Genomic DNA, 18,802 nt, shown 5'->3' on the forward strand with positions numbered 1-18,802 from the left:
ATGCAGTGAAACCTTGAAAGCTTTGTTGAACATTGTAGCAGTGCAGATGTCTGCAGATTTTGCATCTGTACTTCTGGCAGGGTCTGGTGCTACTTTGTGTCCCGGTCAGTGGGGAGCTTGCTTTGGATAAGTTTGAAGGGGGGGGGGGGGATATCTGAAGGCCAGAAGTGGTGGGTTCAGAAAAGATTTTTCAGAATGTTTAAAGGCCACATCATCTTGAATGGTCCCTTCTGGGTGCTTTAGGCTAATCTATCTGTTCCACCTTGCATTTTGCTGCACCAGTGGGAGTATGTTTCCCAGAAGAGCTCGGTGTGGCTCAAAAGCTTATCATCAGAAGGTGGTCTAATAAAAGACATGTTATTCACTGTCTTTAAGATCCTGAGACCAATGTGGCTACAACTACACCCCACACACACAGCAGACAGTTCTGCACACTTAACTAAGGACTTGGCTACAAGGAAAGCTGCAGCCATTTCAATTTTAAACTGGTGCAGCTTTTTGTACAGAAGAGTCCTAAACCTTGTACGTCAGGATTAAATAGCTATACAAGGCTAGCAGCCATCTTGACAACCATGGCAGAAACAAACCGTTCAGGTTGGACCACACAGTGCTACATTACTGGATCCACGCCACCTTTGCCGTACAGAGTTCTTGCTAACCATGAATTACAGGCCCAGGTTTGATTAGCTTTTCTAAGTGAGCCGCTGAACTGTGCATTCTTGTACTTGAAGTTAAAAGATTAACATTTGTTCTAGTCCTGTAACTACAGATTTGTCCAGTCTTCAAGTACTTTCCTGATGGAGAGGCCTGATAACCATAAGGCCCAAGCAGACCTGTCATGCAATAATTATGCAGATTTCTCTACCAGTGCCAGTCTTTTTCCATGGCCCATTCTGTACAAGCAGTTATGATTGGGGACATCTCTCCCCCAGGCACAGGATGATGCTATTTGCCTTAAGACACTCCAGGCCAGCAGCTCTGAATCATTAATGAAGGGGAGCTAGATTCAGCCCCTGAGCTAGAAGGTTTCCTTTCTGCTGGACTATGCCTGGAATGAAGTGAAACTGAACAAGAATCCAGCTGAATACTCATCACCATATCAAATTTATTATTCCAGTGGCACTAATACATTTGTTGATGTTCATGATGACAATCACACTGCACAAGATCTTCCTGCCTTTGAGTTTCTGCCCAACTAGACGTCCCCTTACACATCCCCCTCCCCTAGACAAAAAAAAAGCGCACACTAGAGGCCATTAACTCAAGCAAACCCTCTTCTTACCACACTGTTTTGCTTGGTTTGCAAGCTGTTGGGTATTATGTTTTCCCCCTTTGAAGAGTCAGGTGCCCTCTTACCCCCACCATGCCCCTTTTGCCCAATCCCTGCAGAGAGGAAAGCATCTTTCCCCATGTGTCAAATAAATATGGAACCAGGCAACTTGAGTTGCATCAAGTGGAAATGTTTTTAAGTTACAATGGCACCAAGTAGGGCCCCAATGAGTCATGTGCAACACAGAAACCTATAAGGCTGAATATCAATGTGGTTTTTCTGAAAGTCTCAAAATTGCTATGAAACTGATTAAGTATAATGCAAAGAGATGGTCACTGCAGTCTACAGTTGCCTGCTGCATTTGATGTTATGCTAGTTAGTTTATTCAGAGTCCAACGACAAGTGATTTTAAACTGGTGTTGGGGGTAGCTTTTACAATTTGTCCAGGAAGTTGTCTAGTGCCGGGATGCCTTCCTTCAGCCCTTTGCGTTTGCGGGTCTCAGCAACAACCTGGCAAGGACGGCTAGTGTTGTCAAAGGGGTCCCCAGGCAGGATCTGCCAGTGGTCGAACACACACTGGGGAAAAGCCTGGCCACCTGTGTTGGATCTCAAGTCAGCTGTAAAACCTATGGAGGAAAAAGTCCATTGGGATAAGAGTTGAGAGAAGCACACATCTGAGTATGAGGTTCTGAGATAGGAACAGTCACCAAGAGCAAAACCAAAATACTTAAATACCATGCGCTCTAATTTCTCTTAAGTCCCAAGAAACCCCTGTTGTGTTCCAATCACTTGAGGGAGGAGAGAGAGTTCAGGATCAAAAGAAGAAGAGGTTAAGGGAAGAATGTAACTACTAGGACCATGCACCATGACCCTGTGAAGGAAGTAATCAGCTGGGAGGACCTATCTCTAAACATTCTAAAGGTCAGTGCAAGCTCCATGGAGCTCTAACAGAAGAGCTTAGGCTTGTAGAAGGAATCAGATGGAGCAAGAACAATGTGAAGGTCACTTACCAAAAGACTCGTTGACGGGCAGGTAGGCCTTAACAACAAACATGGGAGTGCCTGCCACCTGGGACTCCTCAAAGACATGGCCACGCTTCCTGTTCAGGACACCATAGATACCGCCAACTACTTGTTCTGGACACTGGTACACAGAAAGTTTGTATTACAGGCATTGCTTTCCATCTTAAGCTTAAAAAGTCAGTCCTTTAATTGTAGAATTGTTTGCAGCTTGAAGAACTGCAAATGTTAGATCCGAAGCTAAGCAGAGTGTAAGTACCTGGATCTCTACAAGGTAGATGGGCTCCATAAGTCGTGGCTGAGCAGTGAGCACACAGGCATACAGGCACCTCCTGGCAGTGGGGATGATCTGCCCACCGCCACGGTGAATGGCATCAGCGTGCAGGGTCACGTCATGCACATCAAAGCGGACTCCACGCATGTTCTCCTCACACAGAGCTCCCTGAAAGGGCAAAACCCAGATATCAGCCACCAGCGGAGAGATTCCACAGGCCCCTCACTAGGTGCCACCTTTTGTTGGCGACAGGTCCCAAACACAGGGCAGTGCCAACCAAGTCCTGCAGAGCTTTGCAAACTGTTCTCTAGCAGGGGCATGCTAGGTGACAACTGTATTAACAGCAATGAGCTAGAAACAGATGCCACCACCCCTGGCTCAGAGTCAGTGTCTCATACTGTGCAGACATTTGCCTATGGAACATTCTGTACATCCAGATGCCAAAGCAAGATACTCCCAAGAGTTACTGGTGGCCTGGCATATCAGAACCCTTGTTAAATGGAGAGAGTCTCCTCTATTTTATGGGATAAATGAAAGGCAATTTTAGCAGCTGCATCAAGATACGCCAGTCAATGCTAGTGCACCATATTGCAGTCCTCCCACAGGCAACTGCCCTACTGGTGTTCCACCTAGGATGGGGGTGGGGGGGGGAGGAGAGAAAGAAGGGGAGGCAGGAAGGAACAGGAATGTGTTGTCACCTACCTCCTTAGTAGCCCACTGGAAGCCAGCCACAACACTGTCCTTGATTTCATTCAGGTACTGCACTCCCTTGGTGATATCTGTCAGGATGTTGGGGCCAGTGCCATCTGGACCAAAGCACCAGATTTTACGGGCCTCAGTGACATCCCACTCGTACTTCTCAGCTAGGTAGCGTGCACGCTGCTTCAGCTCCTGACGGGAAGAGACGTCGCCTTTGTCGATATCCTCAGCCAATCCATCTGGGAAAGGTCGGGCCTTCATGTACAGCCTATTGTGCTTGTTGGGGGACTTGGAAAGGCACAGCACGTCGGATTCCTCACTGACTGTCTCACGATAAGACACGACAGGGTCAGATTTCTGCAGACAACCAGTCACCAGTTACTTCCAGAGGATTTGGAAAGGGTAAAGTAATACTGTCACTGACCTGAGCTATGAAGCCTATTTTACACCCACAAACCACATAAGAGGCCTTTGAAGTGTAAGACTGAATGTCCTGCTAATCTGTGCTGGATACAATCAGCATTAATATGCCAGAAACACAAGACAACTGTTACTACTCTGAAGTGTTTGCTGCACTAGACATCAGCTACCCTTTGTAGGAGACTTACTCCGTACACAACATTTTAGGCATCCATCCCCATTTTATCGACTTGTATATACACCTAATGAAAGTAGAATTAGGAGAAGTCAGTGGCTCAGCTGGGTTAGAAACTCCCGACTCTCAGCTATGGTCAGTCCATGTGCTGGAGATGGAGTATTCCACACCTTGCTGCAGCCTCATGATCTGCTACCTACAGAGCTACTATGTGTTTTCCCACTATGAAAACAGCTTCAGTAGTTGTATCTGTTCCCAGTAATCCAGGAGTTCACAGACTGACTAGATCTGCAGCCATTTCACCCACTCAGCCTTCAGTTGAGTTCTTCTGAGCTTAGTTTAAGAGGGAAGATGTGACAGATTTACCTTAATTGGAATACATGCATGGTCCTCTTCCAGATCCTTCAGGCAGATCTCCAAATGCAGCTCTCCTGCACCAGCAATAATGTGCTCTCCAGACTCTTCAATGATGCACTGAAAGAGAGACCAGTCATGCAATGGGGGGGTGGGGGGAGGGACGAGGAGGAGAGAGAGAAAAGACTCCTTACTAGGACTCCATTAAAGCATCAGTGTGTACTGGTCTATATTGTGAAAGGTCACTTGAGATGTTGGATCTTTACACATACAGCTTGCAGTTGATCCCAACCCAGGGGCAGTCAATAGGCAGACCATGGGCCAAATCCAACGGATGGGTACTTTTGAATGTACTGCAAATTTGTTATTTTTTTATTCTCTCGGGGGGGCACTGGGGGACTACAGCCCACAGGCCAGATCTGGCTCTCAAGCTCCCACTGGGGAGCGGGGTTTGCGGCTTGCACTGCTCTTGTGCTGCGGCCAGGTTGGGGGCTGATCCATGTGGCTCCTGGAAGCAGTGGCATGACCCACCCCTCCTACACATGGGGACAGCCAGGGGTGTGCACACTGCCCTAAGCACTGCCCCCGCAGCTCCCATTGGCTGTGGTTCCCAGCCAATGGGAGCTGCAAGGACAGTGCCTGTGGACAGGGCAGCCTGGCTGCGTAGGAGCCAGAGAAGGAAGATGCTGCTGCTTCCAGGAGCTGCTTCAGGTAAGCACTGCTCAGAGCCTGTGCATGAGCCTCCCCCTGTGCCCCAACACTGATCCCCCTCCCACCATCTGAACCCCTCGGTCCCAGCCCAGAGCATCCTCCTGCACCCTAAACTCCTCATCCCCAGCCCCACCCACCCCAATTTTGGCAGCATTCATGGCCTGCCATCCAATTTCTATTCCCAGATGTGGCCCTTGGGCCCAAAAATTTGCCCACCCCTGCTCTAGAGTCTGGACCTTGACCAAAAATAAATGGATCTCTATCCCTGTCATTGCAGCTCGGGGAGACAGGGATCTATATCCCAGTCATTGCAGCTCGGGGAGACGAGAACACATGGTTCCTCTATGGTACTGGGCTGCATCATTACATGTGCAATTTGTGGACAATACTCTGACAGATATCCTAGATCCCCAGGCAACTGCTATTGAAGAGTTGCCTCACAGGTCCCTTACCTGCACCATAGGGTCAGACTTGGCCAAACGCTTCAGTCCTTCTACTAGCTTGGGCAGGTCAGCTGGGTTCTTTGCTTCAACAGCCACACGCACCACAGGGCTAACGCTGAACTTCATCACTCTCATGTTGTGAGCATGCTCAAAGGTGGTGATCGTTCCGGTCTTGACCAGGTACTGGTCAACACCGACCAGCCCAACGATATTACCACAAGGCACATCCTCAATGGGTTCAACGTAGCGGCCCATCATAAGAATGGTCCTGGGTTAAGAAAAACTTGAGTCAATCTGGATGGTTCCTTAGAAAGGATTTCTGTGGTGGGAAAGGGAGAGTGGATCGCAGCCTAGAAGTGACAAGTTTGCATAGGAAAGCTAGAGGCATGGTCTCTGGACTGACTAGACAAGCAAGACAAACAAACATCAGGAAGCTACTAAAACTGTCACTCCAAGTGCTGGGACTGTAGAAGTAAATATGGAACCTGCATCGTAAAAAAATATATGAGGCATTAAATCTCAACATGGGATCAATCCAAATCAGCCCTGCCTTTACTGACCTTTGGATTGGTTTCAGGTAGAGATCTTCCTTCTTGCCAGGAGTGTAGTTTGGTCCCATGATTCTGACTTTCAAGCCAGTAGAGACGAGACCAGAAAAGACACGTCCGAAAGCATAGAAACGCCCTTTGTCTGAGGTTGGCACCATCTTAGAGATGTACATCATCAGGGGCCCTTTGGGGTCACAGTTCTTAATACCTGGGAAAGAAGCCGCCATCAATGCTGACCTGTGGTCCTTTCTTCCACTACCAGAGCTCTTCATTTTGGAGCAAAGTAATCAACTCTAAGACAGAATGCAGCAGTTTGACACTGGCCTGCTGGCTACCATCCAGGTAGTTGGCTAGCCCAACTGGCAAGGAAAAGCCATGTGCCAAGAGATCACTGTAATTAATATAGACTGAGCCTTTAGTATACACTCTGGCTACTATCCAGGTACTTGGCTAGCCCAGCTATCCACAGGAAAGCTGCTCACTAATAAGCTTGTCTGATCCACATTAGAAAGGCTGCAGGTGCGGTAATTACAAGAACTTCAGCCCAGCTGTATACTTGTTGAAAAGCAAACAAGCAGCTCTGGGCATTTTACAGCCTTAATGCAGTTATGCTCCTGCACACTACAAGTGCTTCATACCCATGGCAGCTTCGTCATCAGGGGGGCCCTCGTACAGCAGCTCACAGCGGTATTTCTGAGCTGTGACAGGGGAAGGCAGGTGGATGGTGATCATCTGCAGCAGAGCTTCTCCAGCAGGCAGCCAGCGCCTCATCACAGCCTGAAAAAGCAGATTGGAGGCATGAGACTCAGGCAAACCCATCTGTGCTCATACTACTGCCCCCACTCGTTAGTTTATCATCCAAGTTGTGCAGACAGGTGATCTCTCAACAGGCCAGTGTTGAAAGAGTAGCTTAGCAACCTACTCTGATACAGGCAAAGCTAACTGCAAGGGTCTTCCCAAGGCAATGCCCGGTCAGTTCTTACCTTCAGTAGGGGTTTGCCCTCCTTGTCTTTATCCTCACTGTCAAGTTTGATATCTAGTTTCTCAATCAGTTTAGCAGTCTCCTCTTTCTTGAAGTTCATGATTGCATCAAAGACCTAGAGCAAGAGTTCCAAGTTAGGGGAGAAAGCATCAAGCGACCCAGTTCACAGAGAAAGCAGCTCATGCTCATTCTCCAGGGAGAGCCAGTAAATGGCAGTTGAACTGTCTTATTAACAGCAACCCTTGTATCTGCCAATTAGTAGGTCAGCTGATCAGATACATGAAGGTTTATAAACAGCTTCTTGTCTAGAGACCACTAACTCTCCCAACTTCCCTTACTGCACAGGTCAGCTGTGCTTGTCAGATATTTAAAATTTCTTCAAACAAAAGTCAGGTCAAAGTGAAGAAATTTTGCCATCATCATGCACAGACCACTGCCAGTTAAGAGGAGACCGAGTACCATGGTAGTTACCTTGAAGATGGGGTCTAGGATCAGCTGGCAGAAAGTCCTGGGCAGTTTCTTTCCATCAGGGTTGGTAGCAGATTTGCTGAACTTGCCAGAAGCAGGATCAAAATATCTAGAAAAATCAAATCAGAGGGCACTGTGGTGCAGTTTCTCCATCTTGTTTAATTAAGACTGCTTATTCTGCTGGCCTTTCAGTATGGAGGGAAGGATTTATCAAGTCAAAGACCTGTTTTGAGATGAGCTTACCTCTACTTCCTGAGATTTGATGCACTTTCAGTCACTTGCTTCCAAAGCAAAATGGAGATACATCTGCCTGTATGGTGTATTCCTGTTCCTATCCCCTAATATTTGTCTGCTTGTATCTAGATTAAAGTCCCTCCCATGAACGATTTGCAAAGCAGTCGTCACTAAGCCATCTACCCTAATTAGGATTCCTTCCTTTGGGTGCTACCATACTTTTGCTTCCTCACTCCCAGCCCAGGAGAGTTCAAGTCTTCCCCCTTTCTGGAGATCTACAGCTGTGTTATACAGGTACTCCCTACCACTGCCTGATCTGAGTTTAGAGACCACCTCTGTGCTCTGCCAACTCTCGTTATGGAGGTCACTGCTCCAGGGAGCAGTTTCAAGGTGTAGCCCAGGTAATACTCGATAGGGCAAGACCAGGCTCAAATCAGCAGCACTAGAGCCAGGAGCTCCAGTCACTTACCTGTCTCCCCACAGCTTCTTCATCATGTCCTCTACCTTCTTGGCACGCTCAGCAGCACTCAGTTGCCCATCACCCTTTGCGGCAAACTTCGCAACGTACATCTCAGCAAACTGTTTCAGAGTGAAAGCCCAGCCGTGCAAGCCAGAACCAAAGCCAACAGTACCTAGCACAGGATCAATCTGAAAGAGGTCAGACGAGTGGCGCTCAGGTGAAGTTTGTATTGACGCCCTCCCCCCCCCCCCCCCCCCCCCCCAACTGTAGCAGCTCCACTGATAAGCAAATCCTGCCTTCCATAGTGCTGCAACAGTTGCTAATCACCACCTCAATTTCAGCTTTAGTACTGAGAATCGGATAGCAAAAAACACTAGTTAACTGAATGTCTTCAGGCCTTCACCAGCTACCTGCACTGATTAGTGATCCAGAGATGTTGCATGACTAGACGTATGCCTATGCTGAGTGATTTGATTAGGGTACCTTCCCAGTGGATGAATAGCAGGCAACCCAGCTCCACTACACACTTCCGAGTATGGTTTCATTAAGCAAAGGGAAGGTGAAGTGCTTTGGGTGCAAGAGGTAGACTTGGCCAAACAAAAGCTACTGGCTATTAACTGGTTGCAAGGCCTCATGACTGACTGCTGAGAAGAATACTTGAGACCCAGATTGGAAGGGGCTCCTAGCAAATTGATAAAAAATTTGCTACATGAATGCATACTAGTCCATTCAAAGGTGACGCAATTCCTATAATTGTTTATGGATCCATGGTATCACCCTCCAAGGCATAGTTGAGGAACCAGAGTGCCTAGAAGAACGTTCTACTCTAAAGTGGAGAGTCTACCTATACCAGCATAGGTAGAAGAAGCGTGAGATACAAGACCTGATCAAGTGGAAGAGGGTAGCTGGTGAGGGTTTCAATTTGACCAGGAATTTGAGGGGTGGTTTGACACTAAGTAGGTCAGATAGCAGTACGATTAAACCTGTAATTCAGTGCATCCAAACCGAAGCATGACTATCATAAGTCAATTGTATTTCAAGCCAACGACCCATACTGTATTATAGTAAACATTCTTCTGGGTCAACAATGCCCGTTTACAATGGAAGTAACCGCCAGAGGAACACAAGACAACTGCTCCTTGCTTCAAAGGAAAAGGACGCCTTTCAAAACACCCGAGGGAAAGCTTTGGGCAGCTGTTCACTTGGAACACATTCCCTTGGTTCTTCTCCTTACCATGATGTTTCCCATGGGGCCACTCTCTCCTTCCCCATAGGTGGAAATGATGACGTTGACGTTCTCCACAATACGCTGGAAGGTCTGGTACAGCTCCTCGGGCTCCAACTGAAGCTCCAGCAGAGCTCGGTCCATCTTGTTCATCATCAGGACAGGCTTGATCCTCTCAGCAATGGCCTGTCGCAGCACAGTTTCCGTCTGCACACACACACCTGGAGGGGGCAGAACCGTGGCGATTACTACTGCAGGACTAGCCTGCTGTTTCTATACAACATGCATCTACATGTGGCTACCAGTTCTCACCAGAGACACAGTCCACGACAACCAGGGCACCATCAGTGACACGGAGAGCAGCTGTGACTTCAGAAGAGAAGTCTACGTGTCCAGGAGAGTCAATCAAGTTGATCAGGAAACCAGAACCATCCTTGCTCTGCTTGATAAAGGCCAAGTCATTTTCAGACAGCTCGTAGAACAGAGAGATAGCTCTGAAAAATAAAGATACATAAGAGAAGTGCTACATGAGAATGCTCATCTTTAAGGCATTCTATTTTTGTCAATGCATTTGTAGCACATTTAGCTCAGGCAGCTCTTCGGCATACTCCAGATAAAAGTTGGAGACCATTAAGTTGCTGGCTAAAGAAATGCAACAACCAACCACTCCAGGGATTCCAGTTAGTACTCCATCTAACTATGTTAACAGGGAACGTTTTAACCTAGAAGTTTTAATTTACTGTTTTGACTACCAAGACAGAGGTACTAATTGATGCACCATGTACAAGCCAACATTCAGTACTCCTACCACATTTAAACAATGCCCTAGGTTGCAGGGAAGTAAACCTCTGGTGGCAACCAAAGCACTTCATTAAGCAGTTTCTTCTTCTTCCCCCCCAGCTTAGTATCAGAAACAGAACTAGAACCCAGGAGTTCTTGGGTCCCAGTCCTGTAATCAGACCATGTCTCAAGGAAGAGAAGCAGCTGAACACCAGGATGCTCGAAGGAAAGGAACTTACGTTGACTTGATAGTGATGCACCTTTCCTGCTCATCTTTTCTCGTGTCGGTGAAACGGGTCTCACCAGCACGGGCAGAAGCAATGATACCAGCTTTGCACACCAGGGAGTCAGTCAAGGTGGATTTGCCATGGTCTACATGGGCAATCACAGACATGTTTCGGATATTGGCCTTTTTGTCCATAATGGCCCGAATCTGGTCTACTGTGAAGTTCACCTTGAAGAGAAGGTTATATGATCAGGAGCAAGTTCTTCCAGGAATCCAAACATAGCAGTGCCACGCTGAAATAGATCGCTCGGCAGACATTACAGGGCAACTCAGAGAAAGCAGAGTTTTCCAGTGTGCTCTCATCTAGCTGAATGTCCCAACCAGTGGCTTTTACTAATTGCCTCGGGGGAGACAATATCCCTGGAAGCCTAATAGGCTCTTAGGGTCAATAAGTTCCCGTGTATCCCAGTCTTAAGATCACCGTCACTCCTGTTCCTATACCACTCAGAGAGAACCTTCCGCATCAGCTCACTCTTTCGCCACCCAAGCATCCAAGCTAGGATTTTACTCCAGACTGCAGAGTTACATAAAATCGCTACTACCTCTCTGCAGGAAACATTCCGCCCCCCCCCTCCCACCAGGCTGCAGTACCTCCCTTTGGCCAGAGAGGAGAGACCAGAAACATCATCCTGGCACTTGCCTTCCCCCACCCCGCCACATCACTCCTAGCCGCACGGCAGCTTCAGGGCTCCACCAAACCAACCCCTCTGACAGGAGAGCCGGGCTCGGGTGAGCCGGTCTCTCTAGGGCGGAGGCCGACCAGCCTCGCTGGGCCTACCGCTGCAGACTCGGACCCGCTCACGCCTACCACCACCGCTCAGCACAGCACGGAGGCTGGGGAGAGTTAGCAGGCCACAGAGCCTCTTACCCCCTCCCCAATGGCGCAGCCATACGCTGCAGAGGGGGAAGGTCTCTGATCTTCCCCCCCCCCCCCCAAGGGGGAGGCTAGCAGACCCCACCGAGCAACTGCCCCACGGCGAGAGGCAACCAGAACTCCCCTGGGGAAGGGGCCTCCTTGAACGGGGGGTCCCCCCATAGGCCACTCCAACAGAGGCCCGGGGCAGATCTCCCCTAGAGAAGAGACATCCCAGCCCCCCCCCCCCCACACTGCCCCACTTCCCATTAGGGAGCACAGCCCTGGTTGGCACAAGCCACACCCAGGAAAGGGAAGGACACCCTCCTCCCCCCGCCCGGCTCCGGGCCCCACAGTTCCCAGGAGTGTTGGGGGGGGGGGGAGGAGGAGGAGGAAGTATTTAGGGGTCTAGCCGCCCCACCCCCACTTCCCAGGCCGCCCCACCTCCACTTCCCAGGCCGCCCCGTCGATCGATACCGGCCAGGGGGCGGCCATAACCAGCGGCCCGCCTGGGTCCGGGCCCCCCGCGCCCCCCCAGCCGCCCTCGGGGCGCGGATGGCTCACCATGGTTGCGGATGGCGGCGGATTCTCCGGGAGTGGAGGAAAGGAGGGGACCGGTAATGGCGGCGGCTGCGGCCCTGTCTCGCTGGCGGGGACAGAGCGGGCGGAAGAGAAAGCTGACGTCAACGACCAGCCCTCTTATAGGCCGGAGCCGGCGTAGAGGCGGGGATAGCGGGCTGCCCAAGGCGCATGCGTCAGAGCCTCTCTATTTCCCCCATGCCCTTTAGGACTCTCTATGGTCCGAAGGGCCTTTAACTCTGTAAGAAGGGACATGCTGTAACCACGTGGCTGTACATAGGGGGAGCCCCAGTCGCCAGTCCACTCATGTATCCCACAGGGCAAAGCCCTGGAACTACTACAAACGCTACATAGGCGGAGACTTGGGCTGTTTAATCTTTAACACAAGTTATATAATTCCACTGATGATTCAAAGCAATACAACAGGGAATAACCAGCTCTCCACTTTTAAAATTAAAGTAAACGAAAAATAAAACGTGGGGAAGATTTAGGAAGGATGGTATTAGATATTGTGGGTTTGATGCATATACATAAGTAACGCATTTCATATTTGCAAGCTCTTTGGGGAACTGGGAGTCCCTTAATACTTGTCCCTAAAGTATCCTACTCTGTGGGTGAAATCAACTTCATTTTTAGTGCAGGGTGGTATGCAGAGTTGTGATCTGAGTCACACTCACAACCTAGGGCTAAGGTGCAAGGCTGGAACACAGATCCTCTGCAGTTGACCCTCTAGTTATGGGTCACAGATATATGATCCCTCAAAGGGCCCTGCCTGGTGTTCGATTGAAATCAGTGGGATTCCAGCAAGGCATGAGGATCTGTCCACTCAAATCCCTTTCCAGGACTGGGGCCACATTTCATAGGATACATGTAAAATATGTTAGTAAAACCACTACACAGTGAATGAAAGTGCATTCTGCTTAAAACATTTATCAAGAAAACAAGCTAGTCCTGGATGTTGGTTCTGTTTGACACACCATGATTAAATGGAATTAAGCAAATGAATATAATCCTCTAAACACATAATGAAAACAAAAGTAATTACCGATGATGTTATCTCTCTATGACTCACTTCACCATGATGATTAGATAGGACTGTAGTAGTTTACATCAGTTAATTTTTGTTCAGACTCTTGTATAATAAATTATAACAAGGGTCAGATACAGCTCTTGTTAAAATCAGTGGAAATTTTGCCATTTGTTTAAACTGGAAGGAGAATTGGGTTCTAAGGAAATTCCCAGAAAACTTTGGTGAAAACAAGTGATGACTACGGCTTCTACACTGGCAATTAACAGCGCTGTATGTTTCTTGCTCAGAGGTGTGAAAAAACACCCCCTTGAGCGCAGCAAGTTGCAGTGCTGTAAAGCGCCAGTGTAAACTGCTGGGAGCTCCCAGCGCTGGGAGCTATGCCCCTCATGGAGGTGGGTTTTTTAGAGCACTGAGCCGCGACCACACAAGGCACATTAAAGCATTAAACATTAAAGTTGTAGAGCTGTCTATGTATCTTGATTCCTACAAAGTACATAACTAAAATGTATGTGTTAAATAAAACAACATAATAAGGAATAAGCAGATTAAAATATCTGCTTTTGCATTCTTTGGGCAGTTCACTTCCTTTCATTAAAAGTGTAGGTAGTAATACCTTCCTTTCCCTAAAGGAAACTGGGATTCTCTGCTCAGTTTCATCAATTTTACAATGGTACCATTGACTTGAGTTACCTCAGCACAAAGCAGATGAGAATCAGGGTCTCTGAATTAATTTGCAAAATGCAGTGCAGCCTGAGATGATTCATAACAGCTCCAGACTATAGACTGTATACATTATGTCTTGCTTTGGCCCTGATCCTGCAATGAGCTCTGCATGGGTAGAGTCCATGTGGAGCCCTGATTAAGACACAGGGTCTCTGCAGAAGCACAGGCTTGCACCTGTGCTTTGCTCATTGCAGGCTCTCTAGTCTTGTTCTTAAAAGCAAGATGCAAATAAGGGTGTTTTAAAAAAAGCGCCACCGTTTCTTGAAGCACTAACCTTTGGCTCACTGTGTTAACGTTTGGTCAGCTGGAAACCCAGGCCTGATCTTGCAATTCCCTAGGCAAGCCAGTAATCCTGTGTGAGGTGTCCCATTGAAGCCTAAGGAAACAGCTGCGAGAGGGAAGGTTTCCCAGATTGGGCCCCAGCTTGGTCCAGTCCTCCGCTGTAAATCAAAGGAAAAGCCTTTAATTTATCACCCTAAATGTACACCTAAAGAGTTCGTGAAAAGACAGCACTGCCGATTGCTCGGGGTTGCTTTTATTTTGTGGACTGAGTCTTAGAACCCTTATTCTCCTTGAAACCATTGCCCCCTACAGTGCTGCTGTCAGAGCTTTCAAAATGCAGCTGCTGCCAGATGCTTACAATTCAACAGAAGCTGGAATAATTCAGCACTTTGGGTTCCCGGCTGATATTAACCTCCCTTGGTTTTTTTGGCCTCTGTGTTTTGTTTTTTATATCTTTACTGCTGCATTAGCTCCATTATTTCTGTGCTTATAATCAAAATACCAAGGGGGGGGGGAGCAGGGGGGAGGGCCTCAGAGGCCTGCATTAAATATTGAAGGAGGGGGTGGGGAAGGGAGATGAAAACCTCTGCAGGGAGCCTGTGCTGCGCATGTACTTTCTGCAAGAGAAAGAGGCAGCAGCTACACCTACAGCACGGGAGGTTCCACTGCAAGCCAAGAGCTCCCAGGGGTGCTGCTTTAGCTGGCTCCTGTGTTTTGCTGGCCTGCCAAGAGGGGAGAGCAGGGCTGTTCTGCAGCCCTGCATAAATCAGGTGCTAAAGAGAATTATTTTTAGAGCCTTCACTGAAACCTGGCCCTTGGGTGCCTGTGTATATTGCTCTGTCGTGCGCTTCGATTCTCGCAGGCGTCACCTTCGCGAAGATCTTCGTGGGGGGGGAGATTTCTGCCTGTGCCCAGCAGCGAGGGAGGCTTTTAAAATGTCTCCTTGAAATCCACACTGCAGAACTCCTCCCGCTTTGACAGAATGGTCAGCTCATTGCAGGTGGAGGAATGGGTGGCCCATATCTGTCTAGTTGGGCTCATCGCTGTGGTACCTGAGCATCGATAAAATGAAACGTAGCATCTAATGATCTCCATATTGCCATGGTTTTACTCGGCTCCTTTAAGTGATCTGGCTTTTTCTCCAGACGAGCCAGTGCTGGCCTATCTATTCCTTACTAGCATAGATTAGAGGATTGTGTAAACAAATGCATCTTGCACTGGGCCCTGAAGGATGCAAGCTCATCCTGCTTCCTGGCAGGGTGGGGTCCTGGCTCTGTTCCCTCCACAGACTTGATATGAACTGCAGAAACATTAAAAAGGCAGGCTCCCCTTAAAGTGCATTCACTGCTGACAGAGGCAGGAGCTGCAGGGGGGACGGCTCTCACAACAACAGTGAAATGGCATGAAGACACAGAGAGGAGGTGGTTGCTAGGTGAAAGGAGGAGCTGAAAGAGGGGTAGAGCGAGGCCAGACCAGTGAAGCTGGCTGGATCAAATCAGGATCCTAAATTGCACGGGGGAGTGGAGTATCTGAGTGACTATGGGGCAGCATAGTCCATCACTGAGCTGAGCCACCTGCTTGATTTCAGGCTGTGTGGTAACTTTTTTGCATTCAGGACGCATCCCTTTAAAAGATCCACAGCAACACTGCACAAAGCCCAATTGTATCAGGGGATGGTCTGGGGATTCACACCCTCCAGGTGAGAAATTCACTCCTAATCCAGAACCTTTCAGAAGTTGCACCTTGCTCAGTATTTAACCATTCTGCAATTAGCTTACTCTGGATGTTTTGTTTTCTGTTAAAATGCATGTAAAAAACAAAGTATGACTCAGAAAATACATCCTTATGGCCCCTAAGGCCTGGTCTGTACTTAAAAGTTAGGTACTCAAGGATGTGAAAAATTAAGACAACCTATCCCCAAGTGTAGACATGGCTAGGCTGATGATAGTGTCGTCTACAATACGACATGTAGACATGGCCTAAATATCAGCTATCTACCCTGCTCCATCTCAAACTTTACTCTGCCCCATGAACAGCTTCCCTCACAGGATCTCAGAGTGCTTCAAAAACCTCTTCAGATTCATATCTCACATGGGGATAAGTCAGGAGTAACTTCACTGAAGGCAATGGAGTTACAGCCGTGTCGACCTGGTCCGAGAGGAAAATCAGTCATGTTGATTCATGAAGATTCCCCCAGCCCCTGTGTGTTAGGGAAGTCGCCTTGTCCCAATTTCACAGATGGGGAAACTGAGGCAGAGAGCGATTAAGTAACTTGCCCAGGGTCACACAGTGAGAATCCAGGCGGCCCGACTCTTTCTTTCTCCTTCTTTAGAGGATAGATATATTCCCTCTCTTTTATTTTTTTTCAATCAGGATAAACAGCATTATGGGATACGAACTGTATTTCTTTTTTTTCAAACTTCAATAAACTACAATAATAAAAGTTAGAGCACAACAAAGTCACTTTGTTTCATAACTACCGTGCCAGTCAGCAGTCTCCTGTTGAATTCCTCACACCTCCTCCCCCAGCTTACTTAAGAATGATCACAGACAGCGGTTGGCAGCGTCTATGGGTGAGAAAGGGCCAAATTCACTCCTAGTGTAACTCTGGTGGCTTCAGGGGCGTTACATCAGGGATTGCTTTGCCCCACTGAGTCTGTCTGGGGGTGTACTTTCTCCCTGTGACATGAGGTGCTATCAGCTGTTGCAGTTGCTACGGTAACTGTTTGCATTTTTAGCACAAACCCTGGATTTTGCCAGAATTTAAGTTGGGCACCATTGGCCAGATTAACACACCGGCCTGTCAGGGAAATTGTCTTCAGTGAATATTTGTCGCTGTTGTCAATGTGCGAAAGTCTCTTGGAAATTTCTTTCTTCCCCACCAGCACTGGTTACATGCACTCCCTTTGCATGTCTGGGAGCTTATTCTCCTCTTGGTGTGTCTACACTGCAGCTAGGAGGTGTAATTCCTGGGTAGATGTAGGCCTAGGCTATGCTAAAAATTTTGGTTACGTTGCTCAGAGGCATGAAAAATCTACACCCCTGAATGGCATAGTTAAGCTGACCTCTTCCCCCATGTAGACAGCCCAAGGTCAAGCGAAGAATTCCTACCTTGATGGGAGAGCAGCACCAGCCGCCTGAGTACGCCCCCATCCAAGATCCTAGGTGCACACTCAGGCCGCTAGTTTTGAAGTCAATGGCAGTGTTGGTTGCATGAGGACTGAAGAATTGGGCTTCTATAGGCAAATCCCGTCCCCGTGGCCCCTCTCCCTGGAAGCACATTCCCACCGTGCCCGGAGCCAGGCTGCCTGGAAGTACATAAGGCACATAACCCCTGCGTGCCACAGAGCTCAGCTCCACGGTGGACTCCTTGTGCAGCAGGTGGAAGGGGAGGAGTGGTGCAGGGCAGGTGGATCAGTGACTATTCCTGTAGGTGGCACATCAGCTACCTTGGCTTTGCAGGCCCAAGCTGCAGGGGCCGCTGCGGAGTGGCTCCACAGCCTGGGCTGTTGGTGGGGATTCTTCTGTGTGCTCCCCACGGTGACCCCAGTTATTCAGGCGATGTGCTGAGTTCCAGGATTTGCCACTTCCTGAGTCACCAACGCTGCAGACTTTATTTGAGGAGAGCTCACTCTGGAATTTCCCATGGTCATTTACTGAGGCCAGGTCTGCACGGCTCACAGTTATACTGACCTAACTCCCCCTGTGTAGACAGCACGGCTCACAGTTATACTGACCTAACTCCCCCTGTGTAGACAGGACTAGGTCAATGGGAGAGCTTCTCCCGCCAACCTAGCTACCACCTCTGGGAGGGGGATTAACTACACCAACGGGAGAACACTCCTGTCGTGTAGGGGTGTCTTCACTTAGCAGCTGCGCTGATGCTGCGCTTTATGTGTAAACCTGCCCTGAGTCCAGAAGCTATTAGCATTAAATGGACTCAACTAGATTTAGACCCCAAATGTACAGCTGGAACAAAAGTGGCAGAGGGTATGAGCCCTAAAGGGAACAGAAATATTTCCAGGCTGTTTGCAAGCCAGACTTTGCAGCCTGATGCTAACGCATAAGAGGTGGAAAATGAAAAGGTTAGAGAAGAGTGGCACTGATCACTCTGTCATCAGTTTCCCATCCACGAAAGGCTCTCGAGCCAGCTTCTCAAGTACTCAGCAGGACCCGACCTGCGTTTGAAAAATCTGGCCACTTCTTTTGGTGTGTAAATAGTAGCTGAGCGCCTCTGAAAATCTGTCTGATGCAAACAGGGAAGGTAAATGGTGAAGAGTTAATGAGAGGTTTAAAACCCTTTGTGTTTCCATAATATAAGGCAATGGTTGTCGCACTGCTAAACAATAATAGAATACCATTTATTTAAATAGTTTGGGATATTTTCTACATATTCAAATATATTGATGTAAATTAAAACATGGAATGCAAAGTGTACAGTGCTCGCTTTATATTATTATTTTTGATTACGAATATTTGCACTGTAAAAAACAAAATAAATAGTATTTTTCAATTAACCCTAATACAAGTACTGTAGTGCAATCTCTTTATCATGAAAGTTGAAATTACAAATGTAGAATTATGTACAAATAAAGAACTGCACTCAAAAGTAAAACAATGTAAAACTTTGGAGCCTACAAGGCCACTCAGTCCTACTTCTTGTTCAGCCAATCGCTCAAACAAGTTTGTTTACATTTGCAGGAGATAATGCTGCCTGCTTCTTGTTTACAATGTTACTTGCAAGAACAGGCATTCGCATGACACTGTTGTAGCCAGAGTCGCAAGATATTTATGTGCCAGATGCACTAAAGATTAATATGTCCTTTCATGCTCCAACCACCATTCCAGAAGACATGCGTCCATGCTGGTGACGGGTTTCGATAATGATCCAAAGTGGTGCAGACTGATGCATATTCATTTTCATTATCTAAGTCAGATGCCACTAGCAGAAGGTTGATTTTTTTTTTTTTTTTGGTGTGGTTTAGGT

General features: G+C 48.0%; 1 protein-coding gene and 1 non-coding gene across 2 annotated transcripts; both read right to left on the reverse strand.

Moving 5' to 3' along the window:
* Window positions 1–1,085: 1,085 nt before the first annotated feature.
* Window positions 1,086–11,915, reverse strand: EEF2 (eukaryotic translation elongation factor 2). Its single transcript, XM_048831195.2, has 15 exons — window positions 11,766–11,915; window positions 10,302–10,516; window positions 9,595–9,776; window positions 9,292–9,503; window positions 8,067–8,245; window positions 7,367–7,472; window positions 6,897–7,010; window positions 6,552–6,690; window positions 5,926–6,121; window positions 5,375–5,633; window positions 4,224–4,331; window positions 3,266–3,619; window positions 2,549–2,731; window positions 2,281–2,413; window positions 1,086–1,896 (listed from the first exon to the last, which is right to left on the reverse strand). The coding sequence occupies exons 1-15, from the start codon at window positions 11,766–11,768 to the stop codon at window positions 1,703–1,705; spliced, it is 2,577 nt and encodes an 858-aa protein (XP_048687152.1). The 5' UTR covers window positions 11,769–11,915; the 3' UTR covers window positions 1,086–1,702.
* On the reverse strand, window positions 7,253–7,319 carry LOC125627359 (small nucleolar RNA SNORD37). Its single transcript, XR_007353991.1, has one exon. It is a non-coding gene; the product is annotated as a small nucleolar RNA SNORD37 (small nucleolar RNA).
* Window positions 11,916–18,802: the final 6,887 nt, after the last annotated feature.

The sequence above is a fragment of the Caretta caretta genome, chromosome 25 (genome assembly GCF_965140235.1).
Source record: "Caretta caretta isolate rCarCar2 chromosome 25, rCarCar1.hap1, whole genome shotgun sequence".
NCBI lineage: Eukaryota > Metazoa > Chordata > Testudines > Cheloniidae > Caretta > Caretta caretta.